At 29.7% G+C, this 14,620-nt stretch overlaps 1 protein-coding gene and 1 long non-coding RNA gene across 2 annotated transcripts in view; one reads left to right on the top strand and one right to left on the bottom strand.

Moving 5' to 3' along the window:
* The window catches only part of LOC149032374 (uncharacterized), a 53,026-nt gene extending 45,070 nt beyond the window's left edge, over positions 1-7,956 (top strand). Inside the window, exon 3 of the long non-coding RNA XR_016176754.1 lies at positions 7,817-7,956. This is a non-coding gene — a long non-coding RNA (uncharacterized LOC149032374). The remainder of the gene's footprint in view (positions 1-7,816) is intronic.
* Positions 6,630-14,620, bottom strand: part of Optix (optix) — a 71,067-nt gene continuing 63,076 nt past the window's right edge. The window contains exons 2-3 of the mRNA XM_015327502.2: positions 8,400-8,789; positions 6,630-8,279 (exon numbers count right to left, since the gene is read on the bottom strand). Coding sequence (XP_015182988.1) covers positions 7,916-8,279; positions 8,400-8,789 — 754 coding nt within the window. The 3' untranslated portion in view covers positions 6,630-7,915. The remainder of the gene's footprint in view (positions 8,280-8,399; positions 8,790-14,620) is intronic.

Here is a 14,620-nt window from a genome sequence, read left to right as displayed (position 1 = left end):
AGACAATTTTTAATAGAATTATTTGTGTTTTATTTATCAAAACTAAAACGTGATTCGTTGCACAAACGTTTGCGAATATGACAAACCAAAACGAGAGTGTTTTTCAAGAGCAGCTAGTAAAACATTTTGTTTTTCCCATGAAGTTAGTAGTTCATACCCCCGTACGAATTTGAAGGGTCCTAGGGTTACAATTCTACGGTACCTACGACACACCCCCATTGAAATTCCATGCGCGTTGTATATACTTGAATTAAACGTACGCCGGTGTCGCATTATGTCAGAGAATGGCAAGTTATATCAAACCTTTCATTAACTCCGTGTGAACTCAGATTGGTCAAAAGAGAAAGTTCATGGGGAGGGGAAAAGGGATGATGATGGTAATAGGAGATGTGAATTTTCAAAATCGTCATTTTCGATCTAGGGATATTATAATATATTATTACATTTATCTCGAACAGGAAATAATTATTTCAACGATTTATTTCATACACCAGTATTAATAAACAAAAAAAAAAAAAAACATAAATGAAAGATCGTTGAGTATGATTTTATTTCATGAATAATACAATTGGTATGTTATAACTATCACCTAATTATATCGTATTTGTTACGAAACAAGCAACACACACACACACAATTACCGTGTACCAATAATTATGATTTATGTTACCTCATAATTTATAAACTATCGGATCAATCGTATAGATAATAACAAGTTGTTCTATTCTAAAAAAAAAAATCAACAAACATAATAAAAAAAAAAGCAAATTCCAGGATTGTCTATGATATTTGATCTATTTCTTAAACGTTTAATATTAGCATTTTAATCAATACCTATTTCCATTATCCATTTGGTTCGTTCATTCGTTCATTCATTCATTCATTCATACAATTCCATTTTAATCTTCTATTTCTATTCGTCGACTTGTTCTCGCACCCTTGAGCACCTAAGAGAGCCCATGATCCATCGACTGGGTCCGGAAGAAGAAGCAGAAGAAGAAGAAGAAGAAGAAGAAGGTTTTGCTTGCTAGGTATCGGAACGCGTTAGTAGGGTGTTAGTTCGTTGAAACGAATAGCAAAAGAAACAGTGAGTGAGAGAGTGTGAAAGCAAATCCTCAAAAACTTCTTACCGCAACAATGGCGTGTAGCGATTTTAAAAAGATCCTACGAAGATTTACCATCACTTTCACGCCTCTCCATGGCACCCTAACGTGTCGACCTTTAAGACCTACAACAAATACCTGGTAGGCATCGTAATCTCACTAAGGCCTCCCATAGTGGTTGGGGTTCCCTTATTGGGAACCCCCCCATTATTATTTTCGAGGCATTGTCGATGTGTCGAATCTGTCTACAAATAACCACTAGAGAAATGGTTACTTCGTCGCTACTATATTTTGTCTCTCTTTCTCTTACCATCTATCTATCTACATCTATCTATCTCACTAGATCACCCTCCCCCCATATCCATCTTTCCTGCTTTCTCACTCAAGCGTTGAGACACCTATCTCTCTCTCTCTCTCTCTCTCTCTCTCTCTTTTCGTTTTAGTTGCTGCTATTCAGAATGGACTACATTATTTTGTTGTAAGGCCCAGGCCACACTGCATTATCCTAAACATCTAAATCCGGACAGCTGTAGGTTCCGTCAGGAGTTCTCAATCTAGGGATACTCTCACCTTTTATCCCCTCTACTTTATATTAATGTAAATCATTTAATGTTTTATTATTGTTTAATTTATACTTTCATTTTGCAATCTTATATTTGCATACAATTATAGTAATTTAATATATCAAACTATTAATTGATCTATAATTTATATATATGTAAGGAAGATTTGTTTATATAAATAATATATAATACTAATGCATTATTTATTGTTAACGTTGTATATAATAATAATAATAATATAATAATAAATTATATAATTAATATATAAAATATAATACAATAATATAATATAATATTATTATAATAAATAAATTATAATATTATATATTATATTTATATATAATAATTAATATAAATAAATAATATATATAATATTAATGCATTATTTAAATACCTTTTATTTATTATATTATTATATATTAAAAAAAGAAAAATATATTGAGAACCACTTTCTAATGAATGTGCCAGAGGTGTCAGAGCAGCAACTGTCAAAACACGAACGGCAAGACGGTGACCGTGGCGTCGTCGAACGACGTTTATGGGTTGGGGGAGGGCGGCAGAGGGGGTGACGAGGGTACACTGCTAAGGGAAGGGAAGGTAGATGAAAAAAGATGAAAGATAGATATGTTGGATATAAAGTGGGATATATAGATAGATGATAGAGAGAACATAATACCTTGAAAACGGTACACCGGTACATGCATGCGTTACCCATGATGTCTATCGATAATCGCGACATCCATCCTTTCATTCGAGAGCAGAACATTTCTTCAGGCGTATTTAAGTATTAGTATGCATTGAGAAACTAGTATTGTTATTATATGTGTCTTTATGTGTGTGTGTGTGTATGTGTATATAATATATATGGTATACATATGCTGGTTATTATTATATAACGGTCTAGTGTGTTGATTTTTCACATTTGTTACTAGTAAATCACTAGATTTGATTGTTATCATATTAAGAGGAAAGATAATGTGAGGAAACACAAGTTGTAAATAATATTTTTATATTTCCGGTGTAATACTCGTTAATCGGTTCACGGGTATAATTTTATTTCAATAAATGTGTGTATACACACATACATACACGTGCGAGTTTGACACGTAATGATTTGTTTTGTGTGTTGTCAATGTTGTTTCTTTTCTTTTCCTAATATAAGATTCATCGTTTAAGTGTATTATATTAACACTTAGCCAACCAATCGGGTAGATCTACCCAGTTCAATGTAATTCTGATCGGGTAGATCAATTTAGTTCAATGTAAGTTGGTACCTGGATCAATTAGGGTGATTTTCTCATTTTAAACTAAATCGGTGATTGACCGATCGTTGATCTCGTTGTCATTAGACTCGTCATTAGCAACACGTTTCCTTTTTTTTTTAATGACTTATTCATTACTGACCAACTGTTTCTATAATGAAATCCATCAATTTAATTTGGTTTGCTCCAAGTATGGTGGAAATCGTACAATTCGCTGTGAGTTCAGGGTCAGCTAAGTGTTAAGAAAAATTAATATTGCAATCAAAAATATTATAATATATACAATAATAATTAAACATTTAGTTTGACCAATTGTTTCTATAATAAAATCCATCAATTTAGTTTGCTTTGCTTGAACGTGGTAGAAATCGTACAATTTGCTGCAAGTTCAGGGTTTGCTAAAAGTGTTAAGAAAAATTAATATTGCAATTAAACATTTAGGTTGTTGAAGAAACGAAGTATTATTTGAAGTACCGAAATATGTTGATAAAAAAAAAAAAAAAAAGATGAAAAAACTTTGAGTAAAAATGTCTTCTGTAGTATTACTCGACTCCATTTTCAAAAGGAAGAATCCACTCAGCTGTTAAGCACTTTCTGCGAGAGAAAGAAATAAAAAAAAGAAGAGAAGAGAAGAGAAGGGAATGAAAGTAGGGTGTGATAGAATGAGGGGAAGGGATAGAGGGGTAAAAAAGAGATAGATAAAAAGAATAAAGTATATATATACATGTAAGTATAGTGGTGGGTCATGTGAAGGCATCGTATAGGGTGGAGTCTCGAAAACCCAGGACGACGCACTCTGGTTAGGCGTGCGCTCTGAGCATATCGGCTTTTTGGGAGAACCTTGGTCGATGTTCCTAGTTCCTGGTGTAACCTACGGGATCGGTTACAGCCCAAGGAAGCCACACGATTGGTCCATTTTGTCAGTGATACCCGCCCACGCAACGTTATAGCGCAACTTACTCGTTCAATCATTTTTTTTCTTCTTCTTTCCCTTCTTTTTTCTCTCTCTCATACTTATATTCTTGTTCTTGTTTAATATTAGATTGATTTATCTTTTATCTTTAATCTTCTATCATCTTTCTTCTCATAGATTATCTTTTTGGTTTTATTTTTTCTATGTTTTGTTTTAAAATTGTGCAATTAATTTGAAACGAAATGTGATAGACAAATAGAATTCATTTTTTTTTTGGTGTAAATGTTTTTTTAGGTATTTTTATTAAATAATTATTTTTATATATATATATATGTGTGTGTAATATTATGTATTTTTTTTATTTTAAATAATTATTAATAATGTTTGGTACCTTGTAATACACGACGTCTGATTGACATATCATTTCGTAGCTGTAAAATTGGAAAGATTAATATTTTAAGTTTGATTGAAGGAATTTAGGGTAAGGGTAGATTGGTTGGATTGTGGTAAAGGGTGGAAGGGAGATGGGAATAGTTTTAGAATGAGATTAGGTATAGAAAGTACTCGTCATTTAATGTCATAATAATCTGTTGATATATTTTCGCGTGAATTGTATTTACAGGCGTAACTAATAATATAATAATAATAGTTTTCATAATAATAATAATAATCATCAGAAATAATAATCAAGAATATAATAATAATAATAATAATAATAATAATAATAATATAATAATAATAATAATAATATTTCATGACAATGCTGCACTGTTTTTATTTTTTTTTTATCATTTATTTATTTATTTATTTTCATCGATATATTTTAAATATCCATTTTAATTTCGCGTTTATTTTAATTCTTAACGTAACATACTCATACTTCGTGTATTTCGTATGCAGGGCCGTATTATGTTCATATTTATAGGGTCCGATTATACAAGGAATTTTTTTCTTCTTACTAATGTAATTTTATCTACAAAGAGAAATGTAGGGTCGTTTCAAGAATTAGCAAACTTTATCTCATATATTTATATTTTTTTTATTTTCTACTATCATCATCATCATCATCATCATCATCATTGTTATTATCATTATCATCATTTTATCATAGTTTAATTTTGCCATAAATAAGAACGATCGAATTAATTATCATTGGCAAAATTTACGAATAAGTTTAATTGTTTTTATTATTTTTTTTTTTAATTTAATTTTATTTTATTTTGAAAGTTAGCATTACTTGAAAGACCCGGTCAATTACTGAATTTACAAGTCGCTAGTTTCTACTTTAGATTTAACAAGGTATGCTGTTGTTGCTGCTGACGCAATGAGTAGGACTTGACAGGTAAAAAGGGAGAGAAAGAGAAAGAAGAGGTAAAGAAAGGGTGGGTGGTTATGAAGAAAGTGGAAAGTAAGGAAACACGCGGTGACAGAGGGTTGGTTGGGGGATGAACGGGCTAATCGTGATAGGAAAATGTAAAATTAGTTTTGTCCGACGTCTCAATTTTTTTTTTACTTCGAACATGTTTTTTATTTTTTATGCTTTCGAAGAATTTTATTCGAAGAATTTCAGTTTACGTAAAATTCAAGTAAATTCAGTTAACATTCTTCTATAGTTTCTATTATGATTTCAAGTAATGATACATCATGAAATATATTTGTTTTTTATTTTTTTATTACCGTATTAACCCTTTTCCCTTATGACTGTAATTATTGTAGGTTATTATTATTACTTTACAGTAAGTTAAAATTTAAAATTGCAAGTTGATATGAGTGATATTTATTTTATCGTATACAGTACTTCACATACGATAATGTAATCAAATAATTTTTGCAATGTATAATAATTATTATATTTTGTTTTTTTGTTATTCTTTCTGTTTGTTAATGTGTTATTATTATTATTATTATTTTTTTTTATTTTATATTAATATTAATATTATTAAATTTGGATTATTTTCAAAATGTATTTTAAATTAATTTAAAAATTTACAAATTTTTTGTTAATTATGATGAATTTATAGTTCATTTAAAATTTGATAATTTTATTAATTGATTTTTAAATATACCAATCAGCATTCAACATGTAATCATAATCCAGTGATTATAAAAATCATTTTTTATGAAAAAGGAAAATGGGTTGTTTCGAATTTCAATGAGACGATCGGAACAAACTAATTGTAAAATATACGATGTAGAAAGTTTAATTACTTTTTTTATCATTTCTTTTTCTATAAATAAATTCGGAAAGTTTTAAATATCATTCAAGTGTGATGTCGATTTTTTATGGGGGTTGGAGAACGATGAGGAAGAAGAGGAGGAGGATACACGACACCGTGCAAAAAGGAAGAAATTTCTAATATTTCAAATATATGTATATATATTATAGTACATATACATATATTTATAATATACATAGTATATATATATATATATTTATATGTTATATACAGTGAACTGTAATTATTATTCGTATGTTTGCTGTAAATTTGAAATAATTCATCTTTGTAATGAAAAACTTGTACAACTTTAGTTTATTTATACGAATATTTTATTTATTTTTATGCAAAAATGTATTATTTTTTTTTTTTTTAAGATTATTCAACATTATTAAATTGATAATATAATATGATATTGTAAAAAAAATATTTAATTATTAAAGAAATATAATATTATTTGAAATTATATTAATATAATATAATATATTATTCTTACAAAAGGAATAATATATTATTTTTTTTTTTATTGTATTTGCATTTAAATAAAATATAATAAAATTACAATTAATATTATATTTTGTCATTGTAATAATACTTGATCAAATATTGTTAACTTAATTGATAATAAAATATTTTTATTGCAATTATCAAATTTTCTATATCAATTTAATCAAAGTCAAATTCTTATTCTTACAAAATTACAAAATTTTAATTAATATTAAAAAAAAAAAAACCAAATATATTATATTCAAAAAAATTGACAAATACGAATAATAAAGTCCACTCACTGTATATACACTGTATATATATATATACCATGTATATGATTATTATGTCATACACATGATTCTTTCGGACGCTATTTACAAGCCGAGTAAATTTATTTTAATCAGATAGAGAAAGGGTGTGTGTGTGTGTGTGTGTGTGTGTGTATGTGACACAAAATAACATTTTACGTTAAATCGTAAGAAATGGGGGATGAAAAACGAGATAATCCCTTCATCGTTAAACTAAATTTCTTCATAATGATTACTAATAATTGTATTCTCAATTTTTATATATATATATATATATACACACAAAAAGAAAAAAAGAAAAAAAAGTGATATAATAATCTAATAATATATCAACCATATTACATATTAATAATAACCCTCTCCCAACCCTTTGTTTTTTTTTTCCTCATATTCCCTTATACATCTTAGATCGAGATATTGCACTCGTCTTTTTTTATTTTGTGCAATCGATTCGACACAATTCACCCTCATTCGTACTTCAACACAACATTTATAATCTCACTCATCACACCAAAACGTTGATCGTTAAAATCACGAACCAATCGACCCGCACAAACGGCCTTTTTTTTTATTTTTTTTTTAATTTTTATATTTTTCCTTCCCGTTTGGTCCTTAAAAGGATCCTTCAAAAGAAAAAAAAAGAAAAAAGAACAAAAAAAAAGAAGTCGTAGTATTTGTCGCAAAATCACTAGAAATATTTCGCGAAATATTGCTTGTTTCTCACACAAAAGGGTTTTATTCGAAAACTGTCCCTTACCCCCCACCATCTCCTCTTTTTTTTTATTTTCCATTCTTCACAAAGATATTCACCAGAAAATTCACAAACCCTTAGGTTTCCATCACCAAGTCGCGCACTGATCATTCGAAACGATTTTCTTCATTGAACAATTGTTCTCTCACTTGTGTGTGTATGCTCATCGATTGAAACATTTTCACAATACTTCGAAATGTCTTTGTTGTAGATTCCCGGTTGTTGACACTTCGTAATTTGACATCAACGAACGATCATCATCAATTTCGTTGTCCGTAACAACGATTTCTTCGTTTGAATCTCTGTCGTATCACGCCGGCGAAAATGGCCTGTGAATTTGGGGTGGTTTTGGATTAACGACAACCGGTGGTGTAGCGACCCTTATTAAACCTTGACCTTGAGCCTGGCCCTGAGGAGTAGGCTGATTTGATGATGGACTACCTCTTGAGGATGGTGTGTGCGGACTTGGAACAGCCACTCTCAACGGACCCGTTACAGACAGATTCGTTGCCATCAATGGTGGACTGTGTGGTTCTGAGAGTCCATCGGATAACCTGGAGCCCTCAGATATCCTAGATATTCCCTCGGGTAAAGGATGCTGCGGATGGGGATGATGTAGCAAACTTTCGTGAGGATGCAACCTCGGGGGTGGTAGTCCAAGTGGATCTGGCAGTCTACGAATAGATAAAAACATTTCGTTTTGTTTAATTGGTTGATAAGGTTACTTAATTGTATTATTAATTCATGAATTTGTTAATTAATTATTTAAAGGTATTTTATTAATTGTTATTTACCTTGATCCAAGATCACCTCTAGGTCCTACCGCTTGAAAGGGACTGGTTTCAGTAAGCCTGAACATTCCACCACCTACGATGTTAGGATGATTATGTTGAGGACTATGAGGACTATATCTAAAAGCACCAGGGAATTTGAAGCCTGTCGTTTGACTAAATCGGTACGATTGATTTGGATCGAAACGAAAACTTATTCCGGGTGGTGGAAGTGGACCAAGTGGACCCAATGGTACGGGAGAGGGTTGATGAGTTGGAGTTGGTGAGGAATTTGGTGACGCTTGTGATGTTCCTCCCAATGAAATATCTGAATCTTCGGAATCGCTACCACCAGGTCCTGGACTCAAATTACGTCGATTGTTTCCATTTCCTGGACTCGATTGTTGCTGCAATCTGAAACAAATGAATCATACGTTTGAATAATGTTTTATTTATTTTGTTTTTTAAATTAACCCTTTTCGTTTCGGCAGTCTAGTCCTCCGAACTGTCGTTGCAAAGAAGCACGCGTGGATGTCGCATATATCCGGTGCTCGAAACGAAAGGGTTAAATAATATTGGTGTCAAATGTATGGTCATTAGTTATAATATTTTGAAATTTGTCATTATATTACATATTACTAGATAATATTGTCTAGTTACTTTATTTTTAAGAACTTAATCGTGTATCTGTTACTGGATGTGAACTGACAGTTTAACGAAAAGGTTAACGAAGTTCATCGTCAGTACGAACTCTCGTAGCTGGTCAGCTTTTGATAGAAGATGAGGTGCGTGGGTGTAAGATCATCGTTGGGGAATTTTAATCGTTCTCTTGGTTCACCATACATACATATATATATATATATATATGTGTGTGTGTTGAATGTTCACCTTAGTGAAAACGCTTTTGTTTCCAGTCATCACACCGGTGCGCACGCGTAATTAATGAGTGGGTTCATCCTTCCCAGGTGAGCAGCAAGGATTCACGGGAGAGTAACGATGATTCTTCTTTATTCGTTTGTGTTTTAGTTTCTTTGGTAAAAGAAAAAGAAAGAAAGAGAGAGAGAGAGAGAGAGAGAGAGAGAGGAAAAAGGGATCCACCTCATTACTCAAGAAAGATTAGAAATAGATATAGAAATTCAACAACAACTAAATGTTCCCACGCAACAAGCAACTATCCTTCTTCCGGGCGACAAGAAATGACGAATAACTTTCAACCATAAAGAGAGATTCTTCATTTTCGCACCTAGACTTGTCGACAAGGAAACGATTAGTTTGTGTGTTTTTACCATGGGGGAAATGGGGGAGTAGAATTTTTTACCACACACGACGATCACACACGAATTATATTTTAAATATGTACGATGTAATTAGTAGTATATTGTGTATAATAATATATTTAATAATTTATGTTAAGTTTAAGGTTTAAATGGAATTATATATATATATATATATATAGTTAACAATTTTATTAATTTATTTAATTAGTTGTTTAATTTTATTGTTATTTGTATTTTTAATTATTAGGGTTAACTTAGGTTATTAGATTATTAGGGTGAATGTTTTAATTTATATTGTGTTTAATAATATATTTAATAATTTATGTTAAGTTTAAGGTTTAAATGAAATTCTAATTTGTTTCTTTGGTAAACAATTTTATTAATTTATATAATTGGTTGTTTATTTTTATTGTTATTTTTATTTTTAGTTATTAGGGTTACCCAAAAGTTTGAGAATTTTATAATTTATATACTGTATATATTTAATTATTTATTATTAATTGTATATTCAATAATTTATGTTAAGTTTAAGGTTCAAATTGAATAGCAGGTTGTTTCTTTGGTTAACAATTTTCATTATTTATTTAATTGATTGTTTATTTTTATTTTTTTATTTTTTTATTTTTTTATTAGTTATTAGGGTTAACCAAAAGTTCCGTGAATTTTTAAATTTATTTGTTCTTTTGCCAAAAAAAAAAAAAAAACATTTTACACCAGCAAAAAAAAAAGCCCACTTTGACAGATTTATTTATTTATTTATTTTTTCTTCTCCCTATTTTCCCTGTTTACCAAGTATGTGTGTGTATGCGGGGTTGTTGAGGGTTTAAAATACAATGGAAAAAAAGGAAAGAATAGGGGAAATAAATACTTTTAAAAGTAAAGAAGATTTTGACGTTTAGATGGTAAGAAACGATGATGGTCTTCTGAGCTATTGTCTACGATGAAGAATCCTTTGCTACTTCAAAAAGACAATGAGAGAAAGAGTGAGTGAAAAAGAGAGAGAAAGCGAGAGAGAGAGAGAGAATGAGAGAGAAAGCTTGCGGTTCCCTTAAAAGCCCTTCGGAACTTCAGATCGATTGAAACCGACAGACCTCCCAAGATCCTCTCTCGTATTTTCGTTGCTAATCGAGTCCCGAAGCTTCGAACTGTTACCACGGTAACACCTCCAACTGATCCTGGAGTAGATTTTTCTTCCTTTTCTTCTTTTTCTTGTTCTATCATCGACAAAAGAAGATTCTTCTTCTTCTTCTTCTTATTCTATTTTTACTTTTACTTTTTGTCTGTATTTCATTCTTTATTACAAATTCGATTTTGTATAGGAACTTTTTTCCATTTTTTTGTATTCGAATACAAGAAGAATCTTTTCAAATTGATTTTATTCTATATTTTCATGTTGTTTTGGCAAAAAATTAAAATAAAAAGAAGAAACTAAATTAAGGGATGTTAATAAATGATAGAAGGATGGATTATTTAAGTGAATTTTTGTATTTCAAAGTATATTTATTTTTATTTTTATTTTTTTGTGATTTATATGGAGTAATTGTTAAGATGTATATTTTAATATACTTGTCAAAGGTATTATTTATTTGTTATTTTATTTATTATATTATATATTATAATTAGTATTACAATTAATATATTATGTAATAATATATATATAATATAATTAATGATATTTTATATTATATTAAATACTTAATAATTATATTAATTATATCTCAATACTCTCTTATATAATTAATAATTAATAAGTATATTAAATTTAATATAATTTTTAATTATATATAATTTAATATATTAATTTTTATATTATATATTATATTTTATTATATAAACACTCCCTTATATATATATATATATATATAATTAATAATTATATTATATTTAATATAATATTTAATTTAATTGAATATATTATATTTAATTATATAAATACTACCTTTGATAAATACATATGTGTACCATATAAATATGTCTACAAATACAACTAATATTTTCCAAAAATTATAAACCCACCCTTTATTACTTTTTATATCAAATCTCACAATTATCAGTCAAATATATTATAAAATAATCAACCATATAAATACGTGTACAACAAAAATATCTAATACATAACACTATTCAATCACTTATTAATAATCAGTGTAAATAAAAAAAATAGTTATACATAAATCATAGATAGTTAGTTACATATCAGCTTCCAATTTCTTTAATATCATCTATAGAAATCAGAAGAAAGAATAAGGGTTGTAAAAAACAAACCGAATTTGAACATAGAGTGAAATAATTCGAGGTGAACAACTCTCACGTTGGGTTTGGTTTAGGAACACGTTTGGACATGGTAATCGAACCCCCACACTTATATTCTCTCTCTTTTTTCCTTCCTATCCCTTTACCAGGTTCTTTATTTTAAATAAGAGACAGTCGACGACGCGTTTTAATTATGAACCCCAAGAAACCGTTCATTCCTCCTCCTCCTCCTCCTCCTCTTCTTCTCTTTGTCTTTTTACTTTGTTTTTTTATTCTTTCATATAATACTACACTAACCCGCAGCACGAGCTTATTATGCGAGCCGAAAGCTCACGTTTTCTTTCAACCAATCACCTTTTTAAGCCGACGATCCTTACCCCCACTCTCCTCATTCAAGACCCAAACTAAAGCATTGACGTGCGTGCCTGAAACTCGGCGGATGTTTCAGCCCTTTTTTTATACTCATGTCGATTTTTATTAAAAGAAAAGGAAAAAACAACACATAAGAGTGGGGGGTTGGGTTATGGGGGTAAGAAGGAGGTTATGGTGGTGTGTAACGAGAATGAGCAGACTGGAAGAGGCCCAGGTATTACGTTACTCTGATCTTTTAATACCGAATCACCGCGCTCATTATTCTCGTCTCTCGTTTATTCTATACCCCTGTCTCTTCTCTTCTTTTCTCAACTCTTTCTTTCTTTATACATATATACACATACACACACGTATATATATAATACGTTGAAAATACCAATGGGGTGAGAGATGTTGGTAGGTCGACGTACGATTAATTACTCTCGAAACTTTGCGTGAATCGTCGCGAATCGATCGTGAAACGTTTCGTTTCGTTTCCGAGGGCTCGTTTCATCTTTTTATATAAATACAAAAAAAAAAAAAAGAATAAAAAAAGATCGGGCCCTTTTTAAAAGCTGGATACCCTCTAGTCCCTCTTTTCTTAACGATCCCATACTCGCGGAATTATTTCCATGCCAATTTTTTTCTCTTTTACCCTTTCCTCTTTACCCCTTCCACAACACTTTTACTATTACCTTTTTACACATATATATATATATATACACGTATACATGCACGGTTTGATTCAACTACTTTAGTTGATAATTCGAAAATGCATTTGGTTCAGTTGGCCGGTTGTGAAGCGCGTGTTACGAGTATTCGTTTTTTGTTTTTTTTTTTGGTGGTTCTTTTTTGAATTTCTTTTTTCATGATTCGCGTTACGAATCGCAAAACCTGATAAAAAGTTTATGAAAAAGGGAAAATAAAGATAGAGGTTGGTGTACAGGTGACGGTGAGATCCATCCATCCATCCATCCATCCATCCATCCTTTTGGGGTTTGCCGTCCACGCGGGGTTCGGCTGATTAAAAAAGAAATTCATCAAGCTGCGAAAAGAGAAGGGGAATGAAAGTATCAGGTGCAGCAGTCATGAAAGACTCAAAGAGAAAGAAAGAAAGAGAACAAGAGAGAGAGAGAGAGAGAGAGTGAGAGAGAGAGAGAAACTGCAGAGACCGATGAGGATGCGCCCTGCCGTTAAGTATTTACGCCGCATGACGAGTCATTTTTGAAATCCCTCGTATATTATAAAGTATTATGCACCAACGACGATGACTGTATATGTGTGTGTGTGTGTGTGTGTGTGTGAGATAGAAATAAAGAAATAAAGAAATAAATAAAGAAATAAAGGGTCGGGAGCCCGTGACCGAGGCTGCTGTAATTACGCGCCCGTTGAATGATGCTCAACTTGAATCGTTGATCTTTTTTGTATTTTTTTTTTTTTTTTTTTTTTTTTCGTAATTTTTTTTGTTTTTTTTTTATTAAACTTATATGGCGAATCGAAAAATCATTTTCATTTCAAAATTATTTATCTATATGAATGAATATATCTAATACTTAAGTAAATAATATTTATGATTTATTTTAGGTTATGTTGTTAGCAGAAAGTTTTGTCGTTTTTTTTTTTTTTAGGTTATTTCAAAAATGTCTTCCTTTTTTTGATAATAAGTTGATTAATACATATAATACTTAAGTAAATAATAGTTATGATATATTTCTTGATGATTTATTTTAGGTTATGTTGTTAACAGAAAATTTTGTCGTTTTTTTTAGGTTATTTCAAACATTTCTTCCTTTTTTTGATAATAAATTGATTAAGACATATAATACTTAAGTAAATAATAGTTATGATATATTTCTAGATGATTTATTTTAGGTTATGTTGTTAATTTAATGTTGTTAGATTATGTTTCATTAAATTTATTTTACTAAATTTTATTTTATTATTTTTCTGATTATTTTCTGATTGTTTTACTAAAAAATATCGATTCCACTTTATTTTACTTTTTATTTAATTGTTCTGAATTTTTTTAAATATATCAAAATATTTTTTTTTAGCACACATTTTTTTTGTGAACAACTTAATGATACAAAGTATCAAATGATCTATAAAGTAAATTGATATTTTTATTATTTAAAATTATATTAATATTAAAATAATATTAAGTTAGCAACTAAGTGATTGCAGATTTTGTCGATAGATGGTTTTTCAAACTCAGCAATGACTTAGTTGCCAACCTAATACTATAAAGTTACTACCAATATATAAAAAGTATTATATCACAAAAATCGTTATTTTAAACAAACAAATTTGATATTACATTTTTTTCTTTCAACTCAACCCCCTGGAAAATATCTATTACCGATT

The sequence above is a fragment of the Polistes dominula genome, unplaced genomic scaffold (assembly GCF_049000335.1).
Source record: "Polistes dominula isolate Pdom_NZ unplaced genomic scaffold, Pdom_raw_medaka scaffold_35, whole genome shotgun sequence".
NCBI lineage: Eukaryota > Metazoa > Arthropoda > Insecta > Hymenoptera > Vespidae > Polistes > Polistes dominula.
The sequence above is the reverse complement of the archived record's forward strand: the minus strand, read 5'-3'. Positions and strand labels throughout refer to the sequence as shown.